The 17,792-nt window shown below is 49.4% G+C and overlaps 2 protein-coding genes across 2 annotated transcripts in view; both read left to right on the plus strand.

The window, feature by feature from the left end:
- Positions 1–2,495, plus strand: part of Kif15 (kinesin family member 15) — a 46,453-nt gene extending 43,958 nt beyond the window's left edge. The window contains exons 32-34 of the mRNA XM_013030213.1: positions 495–660; positions 1,271–1,402; positions 2,092–2,495. Coding sequence (XP_012885667.1) covers positions 495–660; positions 1,271–1,402; positions 2,092–2,154 — 361 coding nt within the window. The 3' untranslated portion in view covers positions 2,155–2,495. The remainder of the gene's footprint in view (positions 1–494; positions 661–1,270; positions 1,403–2,091) is intronic.
- Positions 2,496–5,159: 2,664 nt separating this feature from the next.
- Positions 5,160–10,870, plus strand: Tmem42 (transmembrane protein 42). Its single transcript, XM_013030277.1, has 3 exons — positions 5,160–5,397; positions 8,744–8,890; positions 10,288–10,870. The coding sequence occupies exons 1-3, from the start codon at positions 5,170–5,172 to the stop codon at positions 10,426–10,428; spliced, it is 516 nt and encodes a 171-aa protein (XP_012885731.1). The 5' UTR covers positions 5,160–5,169; the 3' UTR covers positions 10,429–10,870.
- The last annotated feature ends 6,922 nt before the right edge of the window (positions 10,871–17,792 follow it).

The raw sequence follows: 17,792 nt of genomic DNA on the forward strand, positions 1-17,792 counted from the left end.
CAAGCCCACGACCCTCCCCTCTTCTCCCCGCACCCCCCCCCAAAAAAAAAAGTGTATGTGTAAGGCATTTATTAGTGGCTGATACCTCATTCAGGAGGCTGAGATCTGAGAACTGTGGTTCAAACCCTTCCTGGGGAGAAAACTCCCCAAAACTCTTATTTCCAATTAACCAACACAGAGCCAAAAGTGGAACTGGTGCATTAAGTTTTGTGTATTATTTCATTGCAGTAGACAATATCCCATTCCACACGCACTGTTCCTGTTGGGCAATTTTTCCCCAGTGCTGGGGACAGAAGCCAGTGCCTTACGCATGCCAGCACCCCAGTACTGAGCTACACCCAAAATCCTAGGTATCTTCTTTGGCAACTTTACAGGAGAGCTGAAGATTACTGATACTTTTTCAAATCAGAAGTCTAAGCTGGAGAGATTTAACTTGAGTGACGTCTTGTCATTCTGTTCCTTGGAATACCGAGAAGTGATGTTTATACTTACAGTCTAGAAGAAATCCAAAATGCCCTGCACAGCAAGGAGATGGAATGTCTTCGGATGAGTGAGGAAGTTGAGCGGACCAGAACTTTGGAGTCTAAAGCATTCCAGGAAAAGGAACAACTGAGATCAAAACTGGAAGAGATGTATGAAGAGAGAGACAGAACATTACAGGTGTGTTCGTGTTCCACAGTACTTTTGCATATTTAAATAAATACAACTGATCAAGAACATAACAACTTGTACATCTCATTGTTGCGATGGGTCCACCTGTATCCCTATTTAAACGATTTGTTTTTTCCCTTCCCTATACAACTTTGGTGAGGGGGGGGGCCACGGAGGAGGATTGGGTTGGGGAGGGTGGGGGGAGGATAGGAAGGGGAAACAAAGGAGGAGGCTACAATGCTTGATAAGAAATGTACTCATTATCTTGCCCATGTAATTGTAACCCCTCTGTACAGTATTTTCACAATAAAAAAATAATAATTAAAAAAATTTTTTAAAGAAAAATTTTGGCTGGGCTTGGTGCCTCATGCCTGTTATCTTAGCTATTCAGGAGGCTGCTGAGGATTGAGGTTCAAAGCCAGCTCAGGCAGGAAAATCTGAGACTCATCTCCAATTAACCACCAAAAAGCCAGAAGCAGAGGTGTGAACCAAGAAGTTGAGCACCACTCTTGTGAAAAAGCTAAGGGACAGTACCCAGGCCTTCCACTACCAGCAGAAAAAGAAAAGACAATTATGTCCAGTTTCTCATTTTCCCTTTCTTGGATTGATTTCCCTGAAGGAGATAGAACTGTTGCGGAAGCAAGTCAACTATCTCTCAGAAGAAAACGGGAAATTGGTCGGTCACCAAAACCTACATCAGAAGATTCAGTATGTAGTGCGGCTGAAGAAAGAAAATGTCAGGCTTGCTGAGGTAAACTCTGAAAACATTCTCAATTTTTTACCACTCTTTTCAAAGTGATCGTTTCGTCAAAAATAGAGTTAGGGCTGGGGATATGAGTCCAGTGGTTAGAGGGCTTGCCTATTAAACACAGGTCCCTGAGTTGAGACCCTACTCCCTCAATCAATCAAAAAAACTTAATGTTTAAGCTGGGCATAGTGTCACACACCCGTAATCCCAGCACTTGGGAGGCTGAGACTGGAAGATTGAAAGTTCCAAGCTAGCTTGGGCTACAAAACAATATCCTGCCTTTATAGTGAAAAAAAAACAAAAAGTGATAATTAAATCAGTTAACTCTTACTTTAGCTTTCAAGAATTTCAAAGAATGTCTTGATTTTTTAAAAATGTTAGTCACTGCTATTCTAATGTTATACAGTTAAATTCTCAAAGATTTTTTTTTTTTCCCATGAAATGCTAGGTATCAAAACCCAAGGTCTAGGTCTAGGCTGGGGGTGTGGCTTGGGTGACTAGCATGCACATTGAACTATATCTCTTATTCCTAGATGCCAGATTGTCTTATGTTAATTAACAAATTTAGTATTTGCATTTTGACACATAATTAATGTCAAGAAGAATAGTATTCTCTATAAGAACTTAGAGCTTTGATTTTTTTTTTCCTTCCCCCTCTCCTTTCCTCCTTTCTTTTTTAAAATTACTTACAGGAGACAGAAAAGTTGCGTGTTGAAAATGTATTTTTAAAAGAAAAGAAAAAAAAGGAATTATAACGATCATGGCCAACTCCTGAAGCATCACCTTGTTCGGAGAATTTTTTTTTGTTTTTTCACAGTTGTAAAGAGTTGATGTAGCAGAGAAAGTAAAAGGCACTCAGGAGACTGAGCAACAGGACCTGGAAATGATTGTCCCAAATTTTGTTTTCTTTCTCTTTAAAAGTAAGAACTACTCTTACCCACAGAGTAGAGCTCAATTAAGGCCCTTCTTTACAAAATGTGTGCATGGTGGTCGTGGATGACCCTTGACTTCTAATGAGCACTCTGCAACAGACCAGCCCATTTCCTGTAAATACGGGAAAGCACTTTGTCCTGTTTGAAATAAAGCATGTACCTGATTCTGTGTTAGCTCTAACAGTAGTATATGGTGGTGCTAAAATTTGAAGTGAGCTTGATCCCTTGATTTTGTAGATAATTTTTGTTAATATAGATTATTTTTGTATTATGAGCATTTTCTATGATGTGGCCCATGTTTTGAATAAATTTGTTTACAACAAAACACTCTAACAAAGTGATCCACATTGTTCTTTTGCGTGATACACATTGTTCTTTTGCTTATTAGTAAATGTGCTGCTGAAGCAAAAATATCTTAAGCCATCGTTGAAGTTTATTTTTCCCAATAAATGTGGGGTGAGATATCTCTTCCCTTCCATTCTGTGCTAGTTCAGTCAGCTCATTCTTGCACTGATTGGAATTTTGGTTGCTTGTGTATGTGTGTCTGTGTCTGTTTATGGGCATGCACATACACGCAAGCAGTACCTAGAGACAGAGCCTTGATTTTTTTTTTTTAATATATATAGCTCAATGTATCTCAAACTCGTGACCCTTCTCCCTCAGCCTCCCAAGTGGTGGGATTTCAGGCCTACCTCACCAAGTCCAGCTGAAGGATTATAATCAAACCATAGTCTGTTCAATTAAATGTAGCCAGGGCATGAGCCAGTCACAATATTCAGTAATGGCAGGCACAGAAGAAGCAAAGACATAAGGCTCCGGCTCTGACAGCCTTGTGGAGTCAAGTATACAGCAAGATGCTTTAGAGCAAGGAGGAAAGTGGAGTACTTTGACCAGAATCCCTGGCACTTCAGGAAGCCTTTGAGAAATGCAGTTGCTCAGGCCTGTCATCCTTAGCTACTCATAAGGCTGAGATCTGAACAATATTGGTCTGAGGCAAGCCATTACAGACTGAAAAGTCTTTAAGACTCATTCCCCAAAATAACCAGCAAAAAAATGCAGGGTTGGAGGCATGGCCCAAAGGGTAGCTCACCCAGCCAAACAAGCAAGAGAATCTACCCCAGACACTAACTAAAGTAACAGTTTTGATTACAGCTATAGATCTGTCAGGAGTTGTGCAGTACCTGGAGCTGAAGCACCCCTCCACCCTCCATTTTACTAGGCACACACTGGAGAGAGAGATGGATGGCTATTAAGAGTATCTGAGTCTGCACAGCCAGGATTGGGCAATTCTAGCAAGCTTTTACGGGGTGACACTGGGACCACATTATTAAGTGATGTTAGAAAAAAGTTTTCTCAAGATGTTGGGGTGTCATGTAGGGATAAAGACACTAACTCAAAAGGAACTCGGCAAGGCAGAGTTTTTGTCCTGGGCTTGAACTTGGCTTGGGTGCTATCTCTGAGTCTCTTTGTGTCCAAGGCTAGGACTCTACCACTTGAACCACCGTGCCACTTCTGGCTTTTTCTGAGTATATTGGAGATAGAGTCTCTGAGTATATTGGAGATAGAAGGCTTTCCTTCCCAGGCTGGGTTTGAATCACAATCCTCAGATCTCAGCCTGAGTAGCTAGGATGAGAGGTATGAGGCCCCAGCACCCCACTGACAAAGTTTATTTCTACAGAATGGTGCCCTAGTGTCCAAAAATCTAGCAAGCAGGCACACAGAACAGGCAGGTTGCTCCCTTTTTTAATCTCTAACCCAACAGGCCCTGGCCCTCCCATTGGCTTAGGTCAGGTTCACAATCTGCAAAACAGGATGGGATTAAAATTCAAGGACCTTCTAACCGGCTGTCTTTGTTAAAGTGCTCAAGAAAGAGATATATGGGGCTGAGAATGTGGTTTAGAGGTACAGTGCTTGCTTAGCATGCATGAAGCCTTGGGTTCAATTCCTTGGTACCACATACACAGAAGTGATGTGGGGGTTCAAGTGATAGAATGCTAGCTAGCCTTGAGCAAAAGAAGTTCAGGGACAGGGCCCAGGGCCCTGAGTTCAAGTCCCAGGACTGGCAAAAAAGGAAGGAAGAAAGAAAAAAGGAAAGAGATGTATGTAACCAAAATGGGATTAATAAGGTCCAAGCCAGGCACCTTGTGGCTCATGTCTGTCATCCTAGCTACTCAGGAGGCTGAGATCTGAGGATCACTGTTCAAAGCCAGCCTGGGGCAGGAAAAGCCGGAGATTCTTATTGCCAATAAACTTCTCAGAAGAAGCCGGAAGTGGTGCTGTGGCTCAAGTGGTACAGCCCTAGCCTTGAACACAAAGGAGGCTCAGGGACAGAGCCCAGGCCCTGAGTTCAAGCCCCAGGACAAGCCAAAAAAAAAAGGTCAAACCACCAGGCCAAAGCAGAACCCTTTTAGAAAAACAATTCTCTCAACATTGGCAACAAAAAAAAGAAGTAATCTACTTAGATAGAAAAGACCCTTTTCTCACAATGGCCAACGTGGAAGCCACCTTCTCCCAATCAACAACCATCCGGCACCTGACCAGCGCAGACTGCAAGAGCTTCAGTCTTCATTTTTCCCGCCATCCTTCGCGCCGGCCCGAGATTGGCCCCGCCCTCTGTCCGCTTAGCCCCGCCCTGGGAGGCTTAGGCCCCGCCCCTGGGATTCAAAACGAACCACCCAGCGGGGCTTCGGTCTCTATCCCCGAACGCCCTGCGCATGCTCGTTGCTGGCTCCGCCTCCCAGCGCTCTGAGTGGTGGCTTTCCCTTACGTCAGCTCTGCGCCCGGCGCGTCATGCGCAGTGCGCGGAGTCCAGCTGGCGGCTAGAACGCTGTGGGCGTCATGGCGGCGAGGACGCTGTCCTCGCGCGGCGCGGGCCCTGGCCCTGGCCCTGGCCCTGGCCCTGGCCCTGTGTCGGCCACCGCTTACCCCGACACACCGGCCGAATTTCCCCATCACCTCCAGGCCGGCGCGATGAGGCGCCGCTTCTGGGGCGTGTTCAACTGCCTGTGCGCCGGCGCGTTCGGGGCCCTGGCCGCCGCCTCCGCCAAGCTGGCCTTCGGCCGCGAGGTGCAGCCCGGGGCGCCGCTGCTGCGGGCGGGGCGGGCGGCGGAGGGCGCTGCGGGGCCCGGGGGCGGCGCGCGCGGAGCTGGGCGGGCTGGGGGAAGCCTCCCGCACCCCGACTTCGCCATCACCCCCACACCCACCCCGGCCCCCTCGTCCGATGTGTGCGGCGGGAGACGCCGGGGACTGAGGCCTCCTCCTCCTCCTCCTCCCTTCCCTCGGGCGGGGAGCAGCTCCATCTCCCATCTGACATTTATTGCCCCCCCCCCACTGTGCTCGGCTTTCCTCGGCATGTTGACTCTTGAAGGTGAGAAACCTGTTGCCCGTCTTAGTTGTTAGTCCTCCATTCCCCTTCCATCCTTCCTTGCTCCCGCTGGCCAGTCTACCTGCTCAGCCAGGAAAATTGAGCATTTGGGGATTACCCCCCCAAGTATCGGCAAGATTGAAAAAAACATCGTTGTGGTCACAGGCCCCTGGGCGGCTTATCTCCCTGCTCTACCCAATTCAGGGGGGTACTAGATGGGCCTCGGCTTAGTTGGAGGCAGGAGGGAGGATTCATTCGGTGCAGGTAGGCCCTGAGCTGGATGAGGAATGACTGGTTATTTAAATTTCAGCCCTTCCCAAGGTTGAAGTTAGTATTCTGTTCTTAGGTTAAACAAAACAAAAAAAAATCATTGGATCATAAAGGGTTTTGTATTGTCTTTTTTAAAAAAAAGAGTCCGTTTGGGCTGGAAAGATGGCTCAGTGGTAGAGTGCTTGCCTTGCATGTATGAGGCTCTGGGTTCAATTCCTCCAGCAGCACATAAGCAGAAAAAGCCAGACGTGGCGCTGTGGCTCAAGTGGTAGAGCACTGGCTTTGAGCTGAAGAGCTGAGGGACAGTGCCCAGGCCCGGAGTCCAGGCCCCATGATTGGCCAAAAAAAAAAAAAAAGAGTTCGTTTTTGTGTGTGTGAACTTGGGGCCTAGACACTTGTCCCTTTAGCTCTTTCCGCTGAAGGCTGGTTGGTGTTTCTACCACTTAAGCCACAGCTCCACTTGCAGGGTTTTTTTTTTTTTTTTTTTTTTTTGCTGGTCCATTGCAGGTAAGAGTCTCGACAGCCTTTCTTGCCCAGGCTGACTTCAAACTGTCATCTCAGCCTCCTGAGTAGCCAGGATTACAGGCATGAAGCACTGTTGTCTGATTTTTTTTTTTCCTCCCACCCCACTCTTATTTTGGTCTTGTCTTCATAACCAGAAGATCAGGCTGCCACTAGTCCATTGGTTGCCCCTTCCCAAAACATGCTAGAAATTCAGCTTTTGGGAAAACGAATAGAACAATATATGGGCCCATCCTTGAAGAAAGTTGTTTTGTCTGTGTTTATTCACTTGTACCAAACAGATCCACATAACCTGTGTGTGAAAGCTTCCTTGCTAAAGGTTTTCTCTTTCATTAAAAATAAATAGTTTTAAGGGCTGAGAATGTGGCTTAGTGGTAGAGTTCTTGCCTAGCATGCATTGAAGCCCTGGGTTCAATTCCTCAGTACCACATAAACAGACAAGGCTGGAAGTGGTGCTGTGACTCAAGTGGTAGAGCACTAGCTTTGAGCAAAAGCAGTTCAGGGACAGTGCCTAGGCCCTGAGTTCAAGCCCCAGGACTGGCAAAAGATAAAAATAGTTTTAAAACAAATAGTGGGCTGCTGGCACCAGTGCCTCATACCTGTAATGCTAGCTACTCAAGGAGCTAAGATTATGATTAAAAGCCAGCCTGGGCAGTAAAGTCTGTGAGACTATTCCCAACTAAGCACTAAAAACCCGGAAAGTAGAGCTGTGGCTCCTATGGTAGAATGCTAGTCTTCCTCTTCTCCCCTCTCCCTTTTTAGATTTCCCTTTCCCCTCTCCTCCTCCATTTTTTTTTTCTGTGAGCTTGAACTCGGCCTGGGCACTGTCCCTGAGCTCTTTGGCTCTACAGCTCTCCACTTTGACTTTGAGCCACAGCTCCACTACACTGTCTAGTCTTAAGAAAAAGCAAAGGGGGGGGGGGACCCTCGGACACACCTAGGCCCTGGGTTCTAGCCTGAGGACCAGTACCAAAATAGATAGGACCTGCAAGTTTTCTAAGCAATGCCAGAACAGCCCAGATAGCCCTAGACAGACAGGGTTTTTGTCTGTGCCAAACAGAGCACGGAGAACATTTGCCTGAGTTTGAATCTTGTCTGCTTTCCCCAGTTCTAGGTAAGTTCTATAGTACCTCTGTAAAATGAAATCAAGGAGTCAACAAGAATGTCTTGAAAACATTTGGCACAAATTCCAGCACAGAGGAAAAACTCAAGAATGCTCAGAGCAGCTCACCTGAGTGCAGAGAGTTAGGCATGAGGCACAGATGGCTCATTTATGCTTGACCTGACCCCAGGAAGGAAAGACCCTTCCTTGACCCTCTCATACACATATCAAATAGTTGCAGCCCAGCTGTCTGGGTCTTAGCGTCCAGACCTGGTTCTTGTGGGATCAGTAAAGGATTCCACTGTTTAGCAGAAACGACTAGGTCTGGACTGGCCACTGGTGGCTCATGCTTATCATCCTAAGTACCAAGGAGGCTGAGATCTGAAGATTGTGGGTCAGAACAAGTCTGGGAAGGAAAGTCCCTGAGATTCTTTATCTCCACTTAACCATCAGAAACTTGGAATGACATTGTGGCTAAATGTGGTAGAATGGTAGCCTTGAGCAAAAAGAGCTCAGGGAAAGCCAGGTACTGGGGGCTCATGCCTGTCATCCTGGCTACTTAGAAGTCTGAGGATCATGGTTTGAAGCCAGCTTTAGCATTAAAGTCCAGACCTTTTTTTTTTTTGGTGCCAATCCTGGGTCTTGAACTGAGGGCCTGGGTACTGTCCCTAAGCTTTTGCTCAAGGCTAGCACTCTACCATTTGAGCCACGGTGCCACTTCCAGCTTTTTCTGTGTATGTGGTACTGAGGAATTGAACTCAGGGCCTTAGGCATGCAAGGCAAGCACTCTACCATGAAGCCACCTTCCCAGCCCTCCATGAGACTTTTTATCTCCAATAAAATACTCAGAAAAAGCTGGGAATGGGGCTGTGGCTCAAGTGGTAAAGCACTAGCCTTACACAAAAGAAACTCCAGGATAGTACCCAGCCCTCGAGTTCAAGCCCTATGACCACCAACAACTAAAAGACTCCATGTGGATGACCATTTTGCTACTAAGGTCACTCACATGGGCAGCAAAGGTTTTTCCCTGAGTTGGCTCTGCTGCCCACTAAGGGCTCAGGAAGCTGTGTACTGGGACAGGGGTTGGGGCTCAGTAGACATCTGACCACAGCAGCTCTGGCCTGGCCATGACCGCAGTAACACTTCTCTTGCAGGTGAACATGGGACTGTGCGTCTTAGGTATTATCACCATGGCGAGTACCAACTCTCTGATGTGGACCTTCTTTAGCCGGGGCCTCAGTTTCTCCATGTCTTCAGCCATTGCCTCTGTTACTGTGACTTTTTCTAACATCCTCAGCTCGGTGAGTACCCCCAAGGGCATGGTACCCTTGTCCGAAGCCTAGGTTCTAAGTGGATTGTCCTTGGGGGGACCCTGCTCCTTTCCCAGACAAGAGAAAGCACAGGAAAGGAAGTAGAGGTTGGATGTGGAGCAGTTTCACAGAGAAGTCTTGGCTTGGGCTGTGGTGGCTCACGCCTGTCATCCTAGTGACTCAGGAGGCTGAGATCTGAGGATTGTGGTCTTGAAGCCAGCCAGGCCAGGAAAGTCTATAAGACACTCCTATCTCCAATGAACCACCCCCAAAACCAAAAGTAGACCTGTGGTTCAAAGTGTTAAGAGCACTAGCCTTGAGCAAAAAAGCTCAGAAAGGTCCTGCGGGGCCTCGGTGGCTCACACCTGTAATCCTAACTACACAGGAGGCTGAGATCTGAGGATTGTGATTCGAAGCCAGCCAGGGAAGGAAGGACCCTGTGAAACTCTTTATCTCCAATTAACAACTCAAAAACCATAAGTGGGGCTCAAAAGTGCTAGCCTTGTGCTAGAGTGCTAGCCTTGAGCAAAAGACCTCAGGGACAGCGCCCAGGCCCTGAGTTCAAGCCTCACAACCAACAAGAATAACAAAAAGCTCCAAGGGCTGGGAATGTGGCTCAGTGATAGAGTGCTTGCCTAGCATGCATGAAACCCTAGGTTCGATTCTTTAGTACCACATACACAGAAAAAGCTGGAAGTGGCACTGTGGCCCAAGCGGTAGAGTGCTAGCCTTGAACAAAAAAAGCTCAGGGACAGCACCCAGGCCCTGAGTTCAAGCCTTAGGACTGGCAAAAAAGAAGAAAAGAAAAGCTCAGGTTCTGAGCCCCACAACCAACAACAAAAACAACATAGAATTTTTACGAAGTTATACGAGTGAAACCTGACTGTCAAAAGTCTATGTATAATAAGCCAGGTGCTGGTGCCTCACGCCTGTTACCATAGCTACAAACGACATTGAGATCTGAGAGTCCCCGTTCAAAGTCATCCAAAGCCGGAACATCCTTGAGACCCTTACCTGCAGATTAACTGCGAAAAGGCTAGAAGTGGCGGTGTGGCTCCAGGGGTAAGAGAACCAGGCGCAATGTGAAAAAGTTAAGGGGGGAGCGCGCAGGCCGAGTTCAAGCCCTAGGATGGGTACACACGCAAAAAGCCTGTGTACTTGCTGACCCTCCAGGCAGCGTAGCTGGCTCCCAGTGTGGAACATCAACGCCCCAGTAGTCGGTCCTCAAGAGAGAGTTGAGCGGTCAGTCCTGAAGAGCATAGAAGGCCGCAATTGCCTAACTAGGGTCAGAAATCTCTTAGGAGCCCAGTGTTTCCTGGGAAACACCTGCTGGGCTGCCACTGGACTTCCTCAAAGGCTAAGGCCCTCCCTGCTCTCTCTGCCCACAGGCTTTCCTGGGCTACGTGCTGTATGGAGAGTGCCAGGAGGTCTTGTGGTGGGGAGGTGTGTTCCTCATTCTCTGTGGACTCACCCTGGTCCACCGGAAGCTCCCGCCCACCTGGAAGGCCCTCCCACACAAGCAACAGTAACCTCCTGGCTGGAAGGACTCGTGAAAGGTGACCAGGGCTCTGCGGCCTTGGGTTGGTGTTCGCCACCACTTCCAGAGTGGCCTGGACACCCAGCCCTCCAGTCGGTGGCCACAGGGAGATGCTGGAGCAGCCAGGCCAACAGGCCAGCCCCGATCCCAAGAGATCAGGCCTCTGGCCGCACAGCCTTGAGGGTGGTACTGTCATGCTGGCCTCTGCCCTCCACCCAACATGTGGAGAGTGCTTTGATTCTTTGCCCACTGCCAAAACAACCTCAGACCAGCTGTGCGTCTGTGTGGCTCACGCCTGTCATCGTAGTCCCTCAGGAGGCTGAGATCTGAGAGTCGCGGTTCAAAGGCAACTCCGGGCAAGAAAGTTGGTGAGACTCTTTCTCACCAGTGAACCATCAGAAAACCAGAAATGGTCGAGCGCTAGCCTTGAACGCAAAAGCTCAAGGACAGCACTTAGGCCGTAAGTTCAAGCCCCACTACTGACCAAAAACAAAACAAGACAAAAAGCCTTGGAGCCCTGGCACAAGCTGAGATCCTGGGTGGCTCAGCTTTGTGTGCGACACAGTTCCTAAAACCATGCTGTCTGTCCTGATCAAGGCCTCTCTGCGCCCTGCCGGGGCCTTCTGCATGGCGCCATGCTGCGGGGCTCCAGCCCGCTGCATGCCTGGCTACGGGAGCCAGAGAACGGAAACGAGTTAATAAATGTTGTGTTGTTTTGTTTAGTTGTGTTTTCAGTTAAAGCTATAGAATCTTAATTCTACTTTTTGGAGCCACCAGTGTGAGCTGAAATCTGTGGAGCAGAGCAGGTGGCATTGTGTACAGTGCCCAGGCCAGGGCCCTGGGAAGCATGAAAACTGGGTCAATCAAGGAGGACAGTATGGCCTTCCATTAGAGCCCCTGATCATTTTCCTTCCTTGGAAAAGGAGGTGGCCCAGAACGCACCCCATCTTTCATATGACATCTCATCAGGAGACATGGACAGAAAACGGCATTCAAAACCTTCATCTCAGCCTGGGAAGGTGCCTCAGTGGTAGAGCGCTTGCCTAGCAGGCATGAAGCCCTGGTTCGATTCCTCAGCACCACATACACAGAAAAAGCCTGAAGTGAATCTGTGGCTCAAGTGGTAGAGTGTTAACATTTGAGCAAAAGAAGCTCAGGGACTGCCCAGGCCCTGAGTTCAAGCTCTGTAACCGACCAAAAAAAAACACTAAAACTTCTTAGTTTCATGGAGACCCAGACTAAGATATGGTTTCCATTGATCCACCTTGCTGGGGGACAGCTTGCCAGCCACCCCAGAGCAAGGGTATTTCTGTTCTTATCCTCAGAGATGGGTGGAGGGTGTCATTCGCCCGGGGTCACCCAGCTAATGAGGACTTTAGTGCTTTGACCGTCTCAACCCGTTCTGCCTCCGCAGAGCACCGCCAAGCCCGCAGGAAGCCATGGTGCACTGCTAGAGCATGAGAGCTGTCGTGGCTCTCGGCATCAGCCACCTGTGTGTAGTCTCGCCTCGTCATTCTGACCACTCAGGGAGAGCAAGGCTCCCGCTAGGGGGCTGTTCCCCCGCAAGCCACGCCCCCAAGCCACGAGCACCAGTGAAAGAGCTGAACTAATCAGTGGTACCAGCAGGGCACCAGGTGATGCAACCTGCCAATCTACCCCTCAGGAAGCCGAGATCTCAAGGATGGCGGTTCAAAGCCAGCTCAGGCAGGAAAGTCCCTGAGACTTTTTAGCTCCACGGAACCACCAGAAAACCAGAAGTGGAGCTGTGGCTCAAAGTGGGAGAGCATTAACCTTAAGTGAAAAGGCTCAGGGACAGTGTCCAGACCCCCAAGTTCAAGCCCCATGACGGACCAGGAAAAAAAAAAATCAGTGATAGGACTTCCCTGGGGAGGGAAGTCTGGGGAGAGCTGGAAGGAAGAAGGCCATCTTGGAGCCAGCCTTGGTCTTCAGGGAACCTGGCCTCCCATCCAAACACCTGCTGATACAGAAAGAGCCAGTGTTGATTTAAGATGCTCTGACTTGAATCAACAGATAAAGCTTCCAGGAAGAGCACAAGATAGCGATAGAAGGTGCTTTCCCAAGGGGAAGATGACTCCCCCGCTCCGACCCCCAGGAAGCAGCTCAGGATGCGCTGCATTATCTCAGGCAGGGAGCATTCGCCATGTTCCTTCCAGAGGCCATGTGGCCTCCATGTGATTCCATTCATTCAAATACTTGAGACACCACTTAGTAAAGAATATCAAGGCTGGGCAGGTGGCTCAGTGGTAGAGTGCTCGCCTAGCATGCAATGAAGCCCTGGGTTCAGTTCTTCAGTACCACATACACAGAAAAAGCCGAAGCGGCGCTGTGGCTCAAGTGGTAGAGTGCTAGCCTTGAGCAAAATAACCTCAGGGACAGTGCTCAGGCCATGAGTTCAAGCCCCAGGACTGGCAAAAAAAAAAAGCTGGGCATTGGTAGCTCTCACTTGTCATCCTAGAAGGCTGAGATCTGAGGATCATGGTTCGAAAACAACGCAGGCAGTGAAGTCTGTGAGACTTCCATCTCCAATGAGCCTCCAAAAAAGCCAGAAGTAGAGCTGTGTTTCAAGTGGTGGAGCACTAGTCTCGAGCACAAAAGCTCAGGACAGCATCTAGGCCCCAACTTGGAGTCCCAGGACTGTCAAGTATATGTGTGTGTGTATATATGTGTGTGTGTATGTATATATATATATGTGTGTGTGTGTGTGTGTGTATATATATATATATATATATATCTGGTTGTGAGGTCTGAACTCTGGGCCTGGGTGCTGTCCCTCAGCTCTTCAGCTCAAGGCTAGCACTCTACCGTAACTTGAGCCACAGCGCCACTTCCGGTTTTCTGGTGGTTCGTGGGAGATCAGCTCTGCTCCAGGTTCTTCGAGCCTAGATAAGGAATGGCGGGGTCCAGTGTGGAGAAGGGAATTGTGGCAGGTCACGTGGGGGTGATGGTGGGATTAATGCCAGGGCTAAAACTGGGTCAGAGGGTGGTTTACTCTAAAGTCTACAAGTAGTATAAAAGCCTCTAGAGCAAGGGCTGAGGGGGCCCAGACTCCCCCCATTTCCATTCCACTGCTCCTAAGGGCTGAGCTAGCTCGGATCCGAGAGAGCATGCCTACAGCTCTCCTAAACCTCCGGGCCACCAGGTGTTGGTGGCTACTCAGGAGGCTGAGAGCTGAGGATCACAGTTCAAAGCCAGCCCAGGCAGGAAAGGCCGTGAGACTCTTCTCTCCAGTGAACCACCAGAAAAGCAGAAGTGGCACTGTGGCTCAACTGTGGTAGAGCACTCGCCTGGAGCACAAAAGCTCCCAGCACCCAGGCCCAGAATTCAAACCCCAGGAGCAGCAAAAACAAAGCAAAACAAAACCACCTGAGAAATGCGGCATGAGAGAGATGACTTTTAAATCAGTGACTGTTCAAAATGGGGGGGGGGGGCTGGGAAGGTGGCTCAGTGGTAGAGTACTTGCATTGCATGCATGAGGCCCTGGGTTCGATTCCTCAGTACCACATAAGAAAAAAGACGGAAGTGGCGCTGTGGCTCAAGTGGTAGAGGGCTAGCCTTGAGCTGAAGGACAGTGACCAGGCCCAGATTTCAGGCCCCGGGACAGGACCAAAAAACAAAACCAAAATGGGGGGGGGGGAGGGATACTGGTGGACCCATTGCAACAATGAGATGTACAAGTCATTATGTCCAAAAACGAACTTTACAACTTTGGGGGGGGGGGGGGAAGGATGGGGGGGGAGGAAGGATGGGGGGGGAATCCATCCACAGGGCAGGCTTCTGGGTGCGTATTGTGAGCATCTGAGGATCGTGTGCAAGAGACAATTCAGATACCCTCGTGTGCCCCAGAGCGGGCACGAGGAACAACTTAATAAGAACAGACTTCAGGAATCTAGTATGTTTTTTTTTTTCTTCTTCTAATTTTCCTATAAAATTGTTTACCTTTCTAGGAACGCTGAGCGTCTGATCCATGATAAAAGCCACACCAAAACTCTAGGTTCAGAGAGAGACACGAGGAAGAGATGTGGTGCCCCGCAGCTCAGTGGGTGCGTATTTACTGACTCCTCCCCAGCCACAAACAAGCACATCAAAAGCAAGCAGATGGCCATCTTTACGACGCAGGCCCACAAGCTCGGCGCCGGGAGTAGCCCCCGTGCTGGCGCCTGGGCCCCTGCCAGCGCCCTGGCTGCCCTGTGCCTGCCTTCTCTGATTTGGAGGAGGAGGGACAGAAATGGATGGGAACAGAACTTGAATTCCCCACAGCCATGTTTTCCCAGCTTGATTGGGGTCCCAGGAGGAGAGCCTGGCATCTGTGCCAGTCCTTCCTCCCTTCCTGCCACCTTAGCCTGGCTCAATTCAAACATTTGCCATTCACTCGCCCACCCCGGAGCAACCTAGCTGGCCTTTTCTGGTTGAAGTGTTTTGTGCTGGTCCTGGGGCTTGAACTCAGGACCTGAGTGCTTTCCTTAAGCTTTGGTGCTCAAGGCTAGGACTCTTACCACCTGGAGCCACAGCTCCCATTTCCAGCCTTTTCTGTACTTAATTGGAGATCCATCTCATTTACTTTTCCTAGCCTAGGCTGGCTTGGAACCGCGGGCCTCAGATCTCAGCCTCCCAAGTAGCTGGGATTATAGGCATGAGCCACCGATGCCACCTTCCCTTTCTTTTGGCATTAGGGATTGAACCCAGGGCCTCGGGCAGGCCAGGCAAGCTCTCTACCACTTGAGCTCTACTTTCATTCCTCCTGGTTTTATTTTGCCTTTGAGACAGAGTGCTCCCTTTGCCCAGTCACCTGATGATTCGCCCATCTCAGCCTCCCAAATCCCCGGGATTATAGGCATGAGCTATCACACTCAGCCTTCATACCCACGTTCTAGGAAGGGGCTTTCAGAGCCTCCTGTCTTCTGATGGTCCCTTGTCTGGTCCCTTTCATGAATCGAAAGCAGAAAGTTCTATCCCAGCATAAAGCCCGGGGGCTTTATGTGAGCCAGAGTTGTGGGGGCTCTCAGTACTGGCCTGTCACCAGAACGTGCTTTGGCTCAGGCTAGACTGATGACAGATGACCCCTGAGGACCAGATGACTGAGGAAAGCCATGAGCACAAGGTTAAGAACCTGCTCTGCAGAGGTCTAGGAGTTTCATTGGAGCTGGAGGGAAGGGAAGCAAGCTCAGAAACACGTGTGTGTGTGCGCGCGCGCGCACGCGTGCATGCTGTGTCTTGAACTCGGGGCCTACACACTGTCTTTAGCTTTTTTGCTTAAGAACGGCACCCTACCACTTGAGCCACAGCAGCACTTCCAGTTTTCTGGTGCTTAATCAGAGATAAGAGTCTCATGGGGACTTTCCTGCCCAGGCTGGCTTTGAACTGCGATCTTCAGATGTCAGCCTCCTGAGTATCTAGGATGACAGGTGAGAGCCACTGGCTCCTGGCTCATTTTGGTTTTGTTTAATGACCAGTGTTCCTTGGGGAGAGCCAGGGCACTGACAGGATGTCAGATCTGCCATTGATCATAACCGTGTTTGCCGTTTGGCTCAAATTCTCACTGAGTAAGGCCTTCCCCTGTGCCCCACATAAAGTCTGTATAAGGAGGCATGGTCTGTGTGCCAAGGATGGGTTTGTCTTCACAGCAACTGATTGGCTGGCAGCCAACCCAAACACCCTATGGAATCGCTGGAGATAAGTGACTGGTTATCAGTACAAAGGAACTCTACTGCGCAGCTGCGAGAAAGGCAGACCAGCTCATCCTGGTGGGAAAAAAAATCCCTCCCATCTCCAAGGCCTAGTACCTGAGGACACATGCAAGGTACAAACACGCATGGTAGGCATCCCTTGTGAAATAAGACGGGAGATGACAGAGACCTCTCTGTGAGGGCTGGAGGCCCCGAGTACATCTGAACCCTTCAACTGTGTGAGGCATGTTTTAGAAAAATCACAAGGGGGCTGGGAAGGTGGCTCCACGGTAGAGTGCTCATCTAGCCTGCATGAAGCCCTGGGTTCCATTCTTCAGCAGCCCATATACAGCAAAAGCTGGAAGTGACATTGGGCTCAAGTGGTAGAGTACTAGCCTTGAACAAAAGAAGCTCAGGGACAGTGCCCAGGCCCTGAGTTCAAGCCCAGGACTGGCAAAAAAAAAAAAAATATTTGTAATTTGAAATATACACTGGGGGAATGAGGGAATGAAGTAGCGTGGGCACTGGTGGTCACGCTTGTCATTCTAGCTACTCAAGACGCTGAGATCTAAGGATTGCAGTTCAAAGCCAGCCCAGGCAGGAAAGTCCATGAGACACTTATCTCCAGTGAACCACCAGATAACCGAAAATGTTGCTGTGGCTCAAAGTGGTATCTAGTCTTGAGCAAAAGAGCTCAGGGATAGCTCCTAGGTCCTAAGGTCAAGCCCCATGACTGACAAAAATAAAGTAAAATATGAGGGGAAAAAAATCAAATACGCCAGGCACTGTAGTCCTGGCTACTCAGGAGTTTGAGATCTGTGAATCCACAGCATGCTAGCTTTTGGTGGGCCATTCCCAGAGAGTATGAGCATCACCTAAGAGACAAGATGCCATGCCTCATGTTCTTTCCCTTTTGTTTAATTTTCTCTTTGGTGCCAGTTGTGGGGCTTGAACTCAGGGCCCGGGCACTGTCCCTGAGCTTCTTTTTGCTCAAGGCTAGCGCTCTACTGTAGAGAGCTGCGTGCAGCCGCACCTGGAAGATGGCGCCGGCTTCCGCCCTCCGCCTTCCCGATGGCGAGCGCTCTCTGTGGTAAACAACTCCTTATATGGCTAAGGCAAAGAATCTGGCTTGCTTCCTCGCACCTGAACCTATTGGTGGTTCCCACGTGGCGTATCAGGGTTGGCTACCCAGCGGGTACTTAAGGCTGTGGGGAATTCTCCCCGGGGTTGGGGTTAGAAGATTGCTCAAAGGTCCTGAATAAACTGCAGAGAGAAGAGTTCGGTGTCGCGTCTTCCTTGCTGGTCGAGGCGGTAGCGACACGTGGTGGCCCGTACGGGGACTCAGCTATAACCCCAACGAGGACTCAGAACTCTCTGCGGTCAGGGTGGTGCACCGGTAAGTTCCCAGGTAAAAGGGGAATCCGCGACAAGAGCGGGGGTAAGTTCCCAGGTAAAAGGGGAATCCGCGACAAGAGCGGGGGGGATTTTTGCTCTTCTCGGTAGATAAAGAGAGCGAGAACCCGGGGCTAGTCAATAGAGTAGCCAAAAGTAAAAGTAAAAGATTGTTTACCAGGTTAAGATTTTTAAAACATGGGCGCTTCTTCTTCGCACCCAATTTTTTTGGCTCTCAATGAGCTACTGCACTCAAAGAAGTTAAAAATAGAAAAGAGTA

Source organism: Dipodomys ordii, unplaced genomic scaffold, assembly GCF_000151885.1.
Source record: "Dipodomys ordii isolate 6190 unplaced genomic scaffold, Dord_2.0 Scaffold128, whole genome shotgun sequence".
NCBI lineage: Eukaryota > Metazoa > Chordata > Mammalia > Rodentia > Heteromyidae > Dipodomys > Dipodomys ordii.

Coding starts and splice junctions, on each gene's coding strand:
- Tmem42 (XM_013030277.1), top strand. CDS start 5,170: ATGGCGGCGAGGACGCTGTCCTCGCGCGGCGCGGGCCCTGGCCCTGGC. Junction 5,398..8,743: donor AGCTGGCCTTCGGCCGCGAG/GTGCAGCCCGGG, acceptor CTTCTCTTGCAG/GTGAACATGGGACTGTGCGT. Junction 8,891..10,287: donor TTTCTAACATCCTCAGCTCG/GTGAGTACCCCC, acceptor CTCTGCCCACAG/GCTTTCCTGGGCTACGTGCT.